At 44.5% G+C, this 12,650-nt stretch overlaps 1 protein-coding gene across 1 annotated transcript in view; it reads right to left on the bottom strand.

The window, feature by feature from the left end:
- Positions 1-12,650, bottom strand: part of ccdc142 (coiled-coil domain containing 142) — a 43,116-nt gene that overhangs the window by 3,164 nt on the left and 27,302 nt on the right. Inside the window, exons 14-17 of the mRNA XM_075480809.1 lie at positions 11,097-11,274; positions 10,202-10,312; positions 9,556-9,656; positions 3,058-3,226 (exon numbers count right to left, since the gene is read on the bottom strand). Coding sequence (XP_075336924.1) covers positions 3,058-3,226; positions 9,556-9,656; positions 10,202-10,312; positions 11,097-11,274 — 559 coding nt within the window. The remainder of the gene's footprint in view (positions 1-3,057; positions 3,227-9,555; positions 9,657-10,201; positions 10,313-11,096; positions 11,275-12,650) is intronic.

Here is a 12,650-nt window from a genome sequence, read left to right as displayed (position 1 = left end):
TTTATTCTATGCCCTGCCAAGTGTTTTTGTTTTTCCACAGTCACGTGTTCTGAATCCGGCTTAGCCGCGCCTTTTGTTTGTACTTTGTTTTTTGTTAATAAATCACCCTTTTCTTTATAAGTCCGCATCCGTGTCCTCCCCTTCTCTACACCCACACGTGACAGTTGATAACATCAGACGGACCTCGAGCTGCATGTTTCTAAAAACTATCATTCAAAATAATATCAGAATTTTAAGGTTTTTATCAGACTGAAAGTAACAACAAAAGCAGGGTGGAAAGCTGACAAAAAAGCATGTGTGAAGTAGAACAGATTAGATTTACTGTCACTGTAACGGAGAAAAAAAAGGAAGCGCAGTCCTAATTCAGTGCACAAACATAAAAAATAAACAGAAATAAAAAGCAAATACATTAAAAACAGTCAAACAAACCCCCCCTACATTTAACATTTTTGCACAATCCCTTGTGTCTCAAAGTCTAAAGAAATGATTTGTGTGAATTTGTTCTGCTAGCGTTCAGTTTATTGACAGCATAAGTTAATCAACTATCAATATCACTTCCACATTATGAAAGATCATTTCCGTTTAGCATTTTATTATATGAATGTGCTGCAGGTGTATTTTTGTTTCAGTTTTATTCTGTCACTGGCATCACTGGCTGTTAAACAGAAAAAACATTCTGAAATGCCTAAGATCATGTCATCCGGCCTCTAAAATGTTAAATAAAAATGGTTTTAATAGTCAGGTGATATGAATTCAAACATTATACAAGATGGATGTGGATGTAGAAATGAATATGAACACATTTGATGTAGTTCAGTCACTTTTTCTTTTGAAGTTTTCAGATGGCAGTACTTCAGACCGTTAGAAGTAGTGTGCCATTAGATCCAGCAGAGGGCAGTCTATTATCAGCATACCCTGGTAATCTCTCAGTAAAAGCTAATGTTGCGAATGTTGTGCTTTCTCACTGCAAGGAAAATGGAGGACACCAGCAAGCAAAGTGGTTCTAATAGGAAAATCCCAACACCAAATACAATGACACAGTAATGAATACTGCGTACAAAGCTGACTGTACATCATCAACACTGCCAACCTGCCACGCACACGAGCCAGGCAGCACAGGCACCAAAGATAAGTGAGTCACCCACAGTAGAGATTTACAAAAGTGCCATCACTAAGAAGAAAGCAAGATTTATATACAAAGATACACATATGTGTTATTTAAAGGAAAGGAAGTTCAGGAGCTTATGATAGAGCTGCAGCCACAATAGATGAGTGTAACTCCTGTGGAACATTAACATACATTCAAAGAATTGCATGTTTATTTAAAAGTAATTTGAACTTCATTTGTGGAAAGAAAATCACTCAGTGAAAACGACAAGTTTATGTTTCATAGTTCAGTGGTGATTTTTAATTCAATTAACTAAATTTCAGGTACAAACAGCGTGGCAATGGCCATCAGGACTATAACGCACTACAAGCACAGCGTTCAGCAGGTCAGCCATGACTCCACTCTGCCCGACACCTTGAACAGCTTTTTGGGAAGCTTTGACACAAGCAGCAGCGAGACTGTATCTCATCCCCAGCTGGAGGAGCAGCATCAGCCTTCCGTCCTGGAGCTACACCAGGTGAGTCCCAACCTGACGGGGAGCCACACCAGCAGAGCTGCAGGACCAGACAAAGAGTCATGCCTGACTCTGAAATCATGTGCTGACCAACTAGCAAGAGTTTTTCTGGACATTTTCAACCTGTCCCTGCAGCTTGCTGTGGTCCCTGTCTGCCTCAAGTCCTCCATCATTGTGCCTAAAAAAACATCCGTCACCCGGCTCAATCATGATCCTCCTAAAGAACACCAAGGACGTCATCCCTGCTGGTCTGTACAGCCTTCAGTTTGCCTACAGGGGGAACTGATCAACAGACGATGCAGTCTCAACTTCACACAGCCCTAACCCACCTTCAGCACCCGAACACTTATGCTCAGATACTATTCGTTGACTTCAGTTCAGCGTTTAATACTGAAATGCTGGACAAGCAGGCACTGAAGTTCCAGAACTTGGGACTGTCCACATCACTGTGTTATTGGATCAGGACTTTTTCACCAACAGTGGTGAGAAAAGGCGACTGCACATCGTCCACACTGATCCTGAACACAGGTACGCCGCAGGGTTGTGTGCTCGGCCCGGTTCTCTTCCCTCTGTTCATACATGGCTGTTCTGCCTTCCACTCCACAAACATGGTTTGTGGATGACACCACCAGAATAATGGGTCTCCTATCAGACAATGATGACACCCGCGACAGAGAGGAGATCCAGCACCTGACACAATGGTGTTCAGCCAATTTATCCTGAACACCAGCAAGACCAAGGAGGTCGTTGTGGATTATAGGAGGTCCAGGAAGACAGAACATGCACCCCCCCATCATACACTGGGAGGCGGTGGAGCGTGTGGACAACATCAAACACAGCTGGTCTGACCTGGTTTACATCTCCCTGCTACTACACTATTGCACACATCACTTTATATAATGCGAAAATGTGTCACTATAAGAAGAAATTCTGTGATATTTAATAATCCAAGGAGTCTTACAGAACACAAACAAGTTAACAGGGGGAAAAAAAAATAAAAAATAAAAAATCAGCACACCAAGGAGAGATTTCTCCTCATAAAATAATGTTTCTTCCAGATCGCTAAAAATCTCATATACATAAACATACATTCCCTTCAGGCGATATCTCTAAAGAAGATGCCTCTTTGTTAAAGTCAAACCCACGTCTGTATTTCATTCAAGGTTGGTGCTTTTACATGTGTTGATCTTTCATCTGAAAACCTAACCTGCTTCTGAGCACTTAGGTCTCCAGCATAAGTTACTCTGATGACACACCCAGTAAAAACTGAACCAGCTTTATAAACCTGAGGTTACCTCACTGAGACACTGCTTTGTAATACAGGCCCCACTGGTAAGATAAAAAAAAACACTGGTAATATAGAACCAAAAAGTGCTGTAACAAGATTCCACATCTTCACCAAAGAATTGCTGTGTGGAGAGATGCAGAAATGTACCTTGGAGCAAGATAGGGCTCCGCAGAGGTGGAAGGGTCCACTAGATGAAGGTCAGCGGTCACAACTGAAGGATCAGACTGAGTCGGTTCTTTACCCTCCATACAGCCCAGGTTGGTTATATTACTCGCCACTGGAGTATCAATGCTGTCCCTGCTCCTGTTGGCTGGACCTGAGGGGTTACACAAACAAGTTTCAGCCACTGTTCTCTCCGCACATAGCAATCAACTCATTTGATGAATGTGTTAACTGAGGCTACCCCTCATCAAAACGTTTTATATTCTGTGCCTGCCTTACTAAATACCAGGTGCTTGATTAAAGGGAATAACTCATCATTTACTCTTTTTCTTAATTGCTTACAGTACATACAATTACCAGGCTTTTGAGCTCAAATTCAAAATTATAATGCCATATATAAAAAGACACACCCTATTCCTCACACCATAAGTACTCCTCCTCTGTTTTGACATGATTCAGACTATTAGATTCTGGAAAACTGTACATTCACTCCACAATCCCTTCATACACCAATAAGCTAAAAGATTAAAACCACTGATAGGTAAAGTGAGTAACACATCCAATCTTCTCCCAATGTTAAGCTGGGACACCCAAGGTGTTCACCCAGCCTCCAAACTTCCCACATATCAGTTGGGAGGGTTGGGAGGACCTGGTTGTTCGGACTATAAAAACCGAGTACACACATCTCTGTGACACGTGCACATAGGCTGAGTGGTTGGACTCTGAATTTTTACAAAGAATCTGTGGAAGAAGCATCTTTCCATAAGTTTGTGTTGAGGTGTTGACATGTTTATGGTGCTTCAAACTAACTGCTGTGAAACCGCTGGTCCGCAAAGTAATTGGCGCAGCTTCTCTGTGGTGTTACCAGCTGGCTGCAGCCCCGTTTCACTGAGCAGGAGACGAGGGCTCATGTTTGAACGCTATGTTTTGAAAGCCACCCACTATACCATCCACTCATCCACCCACTCATCCATCCATCCATCCACTCATCTACCCACTCATCCATCCACTCATCCACCCACTCATCCATCCATCCATCCTTCCACTCATCCATCCATCCATCCACCCACTCATCCACCCACTCATCCATCCATCCATCCACCCACTCATCCTCAGAATGCGCTGCTGAGGGTGGCAGCACGTTGGAGTAGCTCTGTACCTCACATTGAGATTTATTCTTTTTTCTAAATTTCATTCCTGTTTTTTCTTGGAAGAAATTGCATTTTTTGGACAACTGTTCCTTCCTGCCTTGGATGCTGTGCAGCTGGATTGATTTTTCCCAATACTTTTGTATATTTTGCTCTTTTGTTATGATGCATAACCATAGCAACAAGGTGGTTTACAACAGGGAGCAGCTGATTAACATTGGAAAAGCAGAAATAATTCGACAACTGAAGCCAGAAATCCCACTGGAATTGAAAAGGAGGCGTCGTGGATGCAGAGCAGGAGCAAAGAGGAGAGAGAGAAAGAAGAAGTTCAAACCATCTCTGCCATCCGTCATCATGGGCAATGTAAGATCGTTAGCTAACAAGTTGGATGAACTTCTAGCCTTGACAAGGACTCAGGAAGAATATCAGGAATGTAGCATTATGTGTTTTACTGAGACATGGCTGCAGGATCATATCCCCGACTCCAGCGTCTCTCTGCCGGGCTTCCTGACTGTACGAGCAGATCGAGATTTAAAGAGTAGCAGGAAAAGGAAAGGGGGTGGATTGGCAGTGCTTGTCAACAACAGATGGTGTCACACAGGACATGTTACTGTGAAGAGTCGTCTCTGCAGTCCTGACATTGAACTATTGGCAGTAAGTTTTCGTCCATATTATTTGCCAAGAGAGTTCACCAGTGTTGTTTTGGTGGCTGTTTACATTCCACCCTCAGCTGTTGCCGACACTGCATGTGATGTCATCAGTTCCGTTGTTGCTCAGATACAGACACAACACCCCAATTCTTTTGTGGCAATATCTGGTGATTTTAATCATGCCTCACTCTCTGCTACACTGCCAACTTTTCAACAGTTTGTCAGCTGCTCTACCAGAAAACAAGACATTGGATTTGTTTTACACAAATGTCAAGGATTCATACATTTCCAAATCAAGACCTCCCCTGGGTAAATCAGATCACAACCTTGTTTTTCTCTGTTCAGCATATAAACCCCTTGTCCAGAGACTACCTGTCACAAAAAGGACTGTAAGAAAGTGGTCACAGGAAGCTGAAGAAGCCTTACAGGGTTGTTTTGATGCAACCGATTGGATTTCTCTTTGTAAGCCACATGGAGAGGACATTAATGCCATGACTGAGTGTGTGACTGACTATATAAACTTCTGTGTGGACAACACCATCCCCACCAGAACAGTGAGATGCTTCCCTAATAACAAACCCTGGATCACCAGTGAGCTAAAGGAACTATTGAACAAGAAAAAAAGAGTCTTTAGGGAGCGAGACAGGGAGTTACTGAGGAGTATACAGAAGCAGCTCAAAGTCAAGATCAGAGAGAGCAAGGAGGTGTATAGAAAGAAGCTTGAGAGTAAACTGCAGAGGAACAATATCAGAGATGTGTGGTCAGGAATGAAGAAGATCACAGGCCTCAAACAGAGGGAGGATCGGATGGATGGAAGTCTGGACAGAGCAAATGAGCTGAACACATTCTTCAACAGGTTCAGTTCAGGAACAAGCTCACCATCCTCCCATCCTGTTCCCAGCCAAAGAGACATCCCACCCTCCTCTGACCCACAGCTTTCCTGTAACATCTCCACCTCCACCTCAGTCATGGATTCTTCTGCTTCCACTAGTTTGTCTTCAACCCAATCAGGAGATGCTGCTGTCCCCTTTGCCTCCCCCTCCCACTTTTCTGTTTCTAGAAGTCAGGTGAAGAGGCAGTTGGAGAGACTGAACCGGAACAAGGCTGGAGGTCCAGATGGTGTCAGCCCCCGAGTCCTGAAGGCCTGTGCAGAGCAGCTCTGTGGGATTCTGCAACACCTTTTCAACCTTAGCTTGACCCAAGAGAAGGTACCACTGTTGTGGAAGACATCCTGTCTGGTATCATCAACTGCTTCAACAAACCCACTGTCATCTGGACAAAGCAGGCAGCACTGTGAGGATCATGTTCTTTGATTTCTCCAGTGCATTTAACACAATCCAGCCTGATCTGCTTCGTCTGAAACTCCAGAAGACTCAGGTGGAGGCCTCAACAATCACCTGGATTAATGACTACCTGACAAACAGACCACAGTTTGTCCGACTGAAGAATTGTGTGTCTAACCAGGTGATCAGCAGCACAGGAGCACCACAGGGGACTGTACTCTCACCATTCCTTTTCACTCTGTACACTTCAGACTTCCAGTACAAGTCAGACTTCTGTCATCTACAGAAATATTCAGATGACTCTGCAGTTGTCGGGTGTATCAGAGATGGACAAGAAGCTGAGTACAGAGAGCTGGTGGACCGCTTTGTGGCATGGTGTGGGAACAATCATCTCATCTTGAATGTTAACAAAACAAAGGAGATGATTGTAGATTTCAGGAGAAACAGGGTCAGATCAAACCCTGTTTCCATCATGGGAGAAGAAGTGGAGGTGGTTGAGGAATATAAATACCTTGGTGTTCATGTGGACAACAGACTGGACTGGAGACACAACAGTGAAGCAATCTACAAGAAAGGACAGAGCAGACTGTACTTCTTGAGGAAGCTAAGGTCCTTCAAGGTTTGCAACAAGATGTTGCAGATCTTCTACAAGTCTGTTGTTGAGAGCGTCATTTCCTCTTGCGTCATCTGTTGGGGCAGCAGCATCAGAACCAGGGACCTAAAAAGACTCAACAACCTGATAAGGAAGGCTGGTTCTGTTCTGGGGACGACTGTGGAACCTCTGGAGACAATAATGCACAAAAGGATTTTGCATAAAATCAAGAGAATTATGGACAACCCTGAACATCCTCTCCATGAGACTGTTATCGGAAAACAGAGTCTCTTCAGTCAAAGGCTTCTTCAGTTTGGATGCAAAACGGACCGCTACAGGAAATCTTTCCTGCCCACAGCCATCAGCATCTATAATAACTCCTTGATTTAATTGAGCTACATCAACATTTAATTTCCCTCTGGGATAAATAAAGTATTTTTGAATTTGAATTGAATTGAATTGAATCCACTCATCCATTCACTCATCCACCCACCCACTCATCCATCCATCCATCCATCCACTCATCCACCCACTCATCCACCCACCCACTCATCCACTCATCCATCCATCCATCCACCCACCCACCCACTCATCCATCCATCCATCCATCCATCCATCCATCCATCCACTCATCCATCCATCCACTCATCCACCCACCCACTCATCCATCCATCCATCCATCCACCCACCCACTCATCCATCCACTCATCCATCCATCCATCCATCCATCCACCCATCCATCCATTCATCCATCCACCCACCCACTCATCCATCCATCCATCCACTCATCCATCCATCCATCCACCCATCCATCCATCCACCCACCCACTCATCCATCCATCCATCCATCCATCCACTCATCCATCCATCCATCCACCCACCCACCCACCCACTCATCCATCCATCCAAAAGATGATGATGAGAGTTTGTGACAAACAGCAGCCCTGGTGGAGTCGAATGTGCTCCTGAAATGAGTCAGACTTGCTGTGAGCAATGCAGGCCAGGCTCTTACTGTTTAGGCTTGTTTGGTATACCGGTACTAAACTGGTACTGGGGTACTGAGGCATTTCAAACGGTAGTATACTAAGCTTGGATGAGACCGGTCCATTTTTTTTTTTTTTTTACGTCGCCGCGTACAAACAGGTGAACGAGCAGCAAACGGAGCAGGAGTCTGGCGACAGAGAAAGATAAAGGAGAGAAAGAGAGAGAAAGACAGGAGCAGGGAGAGAATGGCAGCTGCTGCAACCTTCACCACGAAACAACTCGTAGATAAACCAGGTGCGCAAAGTGCGATATGGAATTACTTCTGCTTTAAAACAAATGAGCACGGTGAAGCCATTAGCACCACTGTGCAAACACTGTTACAGAACATGGCCAAGGATGGAAACGTGCAGAGGTCGCCAACTTTCTGCAGAGTCAGTCGCTACAGACCTCCAAACTTCATGTGGCCTTCAGATTAGCTCAAGAACAGAGAGCTTCATGGAATGGGTTTCCATGGCAACTGCATCCAAGCCATACATCACCAAGTGCAATGCAAAGCGTCGGATGCAGCGGTGTAAAGCACACCGCCACTGGACTCTAGAGCAGTGGAGACGCATTCTCTGGAGGGACCAATCACGCTTCTCCATCTGGCAACCTGATGGAGGAGTCTGGGTTTGGCGGTTGCCAGGGAAACGGTACATGTGTGACTGCATTGTGCCAAGTGTAAAGTTTGGTGGAGGGGGGATTATGGTGTGGGGCTGTTTCTCAGGAGCTGGGCTTGGCCCCTTAGGCCGATTTCAGACCAGAGCGTGGCGTGGCGGCAGCGAAACGACGGCAGTCTTACGCCGGTTATCAGGCGGTGTGTTCAACTTGGCTTTTCACACCGGACAGTCCGCGGCCGCGGTAGTTCTGCTCCAGCCCTGTCTGCATTCCCCATTCATTTCAACGGGACACCGCCGGCCGCCGCCGGCCGCTGCCGTCCAAATTCCGCTCGAGTTCTATTTTCCAAAAGCAGTGCGGGACGGAGGCGTCTCCGCGCCGCTACCGCCCGACTACCGCCGCGTCGGTGTGCAAGGACAGATCTGTTTCCATGTATTTTCACCTCCGCCGGTGAAAATCGCTTCCGTTCCGCCACGCTTTGCCGCCCTGGTCTGAAATAGGCCTTAGTTCCAGTGAAAGGAACTCTGAACGCACCAGTGCACAAAGCAAGGTCCATAAAGACATGGATGAGCCAGTTTGGTGTGGAAGAACCTGACTGGCCTGCACAGAGTCCTGACATCCACCTGATAGAACGTCTTTGGGATGAATTAGAGCGGAGACTGTGAGCCAGGCCTTCTGTCCAACATCAGTGTCTGACCTCACTAATGTGCTTCTGGAAGAATGGTCAGAAACTCCCATAAACACTCCTAAACCTTGTGGAAAGATTACCCAGAAAAGTTGAAGCTGTTATAGCTGCAAAGGGTGGGCCGACGTCATATTAAACATTAAGAATGGGAGGTCACTTAAGTTCATATGTGTGTAAAGGCAGATGAGCCAATACTTCTGGCAATATAGTGTATGTTTTCGGTTCTGGTGTCACCAGAGCAATTTGGATACAGTTAAGACTTTGGATAGGCGCAACTCTATAGGGTCCCGCATTGTGCACATGAATGATTAATAATATGCTATGTATACTGTGAATGAGAATATCAATAGGATATCCAATCTACAACTCATATAAAGGTCATAAACAGAATATTGTTTTACTTAGACCAAGGTCAATGACCAGAATTCTGTGGCAGATGTACACAGAGCAACTTATTGTTGCCACTTATTGTGGTGCTACTCACAGCAGCGTGTGAAAGGCTCCCAGGCTGTGCACTGCAGGTATGGCTTAGCCTGTGGCTGCTGTAGCAGACACATAACTGCTGAGTCCACCTGCTGAAAAACCCTGCAGAGATAAAAAGAAAAAGAAAAAAGATTTCCTCACTGAAAGTTTGAGGAACATGATCTCAACAGCTGCTGGTTCTCTCCATCATGGAACTGACTTATTAGGAGCAAGCATGCCAGCCCATTTAGAAATTTTAAGCTGGTCATCAGTCAGTTGAAACAAATGTAACAATGGCAACTCATCTTGTATGCAAGTACTGCATTCTCTGTTTAATGTGTTACACTTCAGCAACTGTTTGAGGTCCATCTTAGCTTACAATGTAAGCTTAAATAGCCAATTCTCACTAATGCTACTAAATCAGTGAGTTGTTGCACCCCATACAGCTTTGACACTTTCACTAAAATGTTGGATAGTTTGGAATCTTCAGTGTTCAAACCACATGTTGGTTTGTCCAATTTCACTTTAAGGTTGTCAGGTCACGTTAAGACGTCGAGTAGCACCTATGGAATTGCTACAGAGGCCTGTTGTCAACAAAGTGATTTATATTGCAAGGATGTTTAGTAAGGAGAGCCATTATGAAGGTAGATAGGAAGACAGACTGATACCCGAGGCTGAGGAGTCGTTGATGAAGTTCAGCCGACAGACCATATTGGTCTGACTGGATCATCTCTCTGATAGAATCAAAGTCCTGCTTCAGCTGCAGGGCTCCCTGCACACTGAGGACAAATGAGAAAACAACACTGCTCAGAGGTTTTACGGAGTGCCCTCACTGGACAGGAAAACCACTTTTGCATTACATACACAACATACATATGCCCTGATTATGGTTATCCACCCAACACACGCATATCCCTGCACATTTTCCATTTCAAAATTCCACACCTCTCTGAACTCGTGTTTCTCAGTTCTAATAGATGTGTTTAAAATCCACTACATAAAATATGTAACAATATGTAATATTGCTATTATGCAACCAATTTGTCAGAGGATTGAAGCTCATACAGATAACTTATCTCCAAGAGAAATAAAAAGCATTTTAAGGCTGCAATCCTTAAAACAGTGAGGAATTAGCAAAAACCAACTTCATCGCTTTAAAATAAATTATATTACTTATGATTCCGCCCATATGTTTTAACTGTTTGACAAGCAAGAATGGAAAGTGACTTAGATCATTTATTTGCTATTTTATCTGTGAAACCTTGTTAATACACAGTTCCCATTTGTGAAATCCATGACAAGCACATTCATGAAGGTATGGTTACCCAATGCAGAAGCTTTTTGATACCTCATTGCAGAACTGATAGATGCTCAGACAATCTCAGTACTTGGTTAACTACTAAATGATGTATATAAATGTGTGCATACACAAATATATTATATCCTACATTATCATTTCTGGCAGGAAGAAAAACGAGTAACTTTCAAACAGTAAAAGTCAGTAGCAAGCATGTTTAGGATGAAAGCTATTTCTGCTGTGATAAAAACTGGACAAAAACCTACCTGAATTTTATCTTTTGTTTCAAGATGTGTTCCATCCATGCCTCCATGAAAGCTGTCATTGTAATACTCAGTGCTTGGACTCTGGCATCATCAGACAAAGGCGCCACGCCTTCTAAAACCTGACCAATCACACTCTGAGCTGCCTGAGATGCATACATGCTGGGACAGCTGGAGAAACCTGCAGAGCAACAGAGACATGTACAGTTACTAATTCATAGTAAAATATTCAGGTTTTAAGGTTTGGGCACAAGGTTGTTGAGCACTGCTGCTTTCTGCTGTTAAATGAAATGAAAAAATCTATCACAAAAGGAAATGATAGTGCTGCAGTATATTTCTTATAAACAATGATCATCAGCTTTCAGAAGCCTCACTGATCACACTCTGTTGTTTCCACACATTGTTATGTGGAGAGTGCTCAGTGTTATTATAAATACAAATAAATAACAAGAATGTTACACAAGTTGGAGAACATAAATGTGTCGGGATCAGCCGTTTTTCTGCTTTTATTTAGCTGTTTTTTCTTGGTGCTTGGTGCTTGGACGCAGTGACTACTTAGTGTTCTTTCAACTCACCTGTGGCAGTGACTGGCTAAACAAAATGTTCTAAATGCATTTTTGGTTTTACAATCAGACACAGGGGCACCAGTGCAGTCCCCAGCACAGAGCCAGCCCTCTTTATCAGTTTGCTCAGTTTCTATGAGTCTCTGCTCTGATGCTGCTGCCCCAACAGATGGCTGCAAAGCAGATTGCACTCTCCACCACAGACTTCTAGTGGATATGAAACATTTTGGTGCAGACCTCGAAGGAGCTAAGCTTAAAAAGTAGAGTCTGTTCTATTCCTTCTTGTAGACAACCTCAGTGTTGCAGTTCCAGTCCAGTTTGTTGGGTGAAGAACTGCTGATCCAAACTGAGGATATTGTCAGGCAGTGGAAGGAGCACTTTGAGGATCTCCTCAATCCGGTTAGTATGTTTGAGGACATCTGCCATCACCTTGGCAGAAGTCACTGAGGTTGTTAAAAAGCTTCCCGGTAGTAAAGCGCCAGGGGTGGATGAGATCCACCCTGAGATGCTAAAGGCTCTGGACATGGTGGGGCTGTCTTGGCTGACACGCCTCCTCAATGTCACATGGAAGTCTGGGACAACACCACTGGAGTGGCAGACCGGGGTGGTGGTTCCCATCACACTACTCAGCCTATTCGCATTCTTGGCACCAAGCTAACCTCCTTTATAGTGGGTGTCGGACTCCGCCAGGGTTGGCCCTTGTCACCCATCCTTATTGTGATTCTCATGGACAGGACAGTTGTGGAGAGGAGGGCGTCTGGTTTGGGAACCTCAGGGTCACATCTTTGCCTTTTGCAGATGATGTGGTCCTTTTGGCTTCTTCGAGCCGAGACCTTCTGCGCGCACTGGATCAGTTTGCAGCTGAATGTGAAATGGCCGGGATGAAAGTCAGCTCTTCCAAAGCAAAGGCCATTGTTTTCAACCGGAAAAAGGTGGAATGCTCTCTCTGGGTCGGGGACAAGTCCCTGCCTCATAGAGTGGAGTTTAAGTATCT

Source organism: Odontesthes bonariensis, chromosome 13, assembly GCF_027942865.1.
Source record: "Odontesthes bonariensis isolate fOdoBon6 chromosome 13, fOdoBon6.hap1, whole genome shotgun sequence".
NCBI classification, from domain to species: domain Eukaryota; kingdom Metazoa; phylum Chordata; class Actinopteri; order Atheriniformes; family Atherinopsidae; genus Odontesthes; species Odontesthes bonariensis.
The sequence above is the reverse complement of the archived record's forward strand: the minus strand, read 5'-3'. Positions and strand labels throughout refer to the sequence as shown.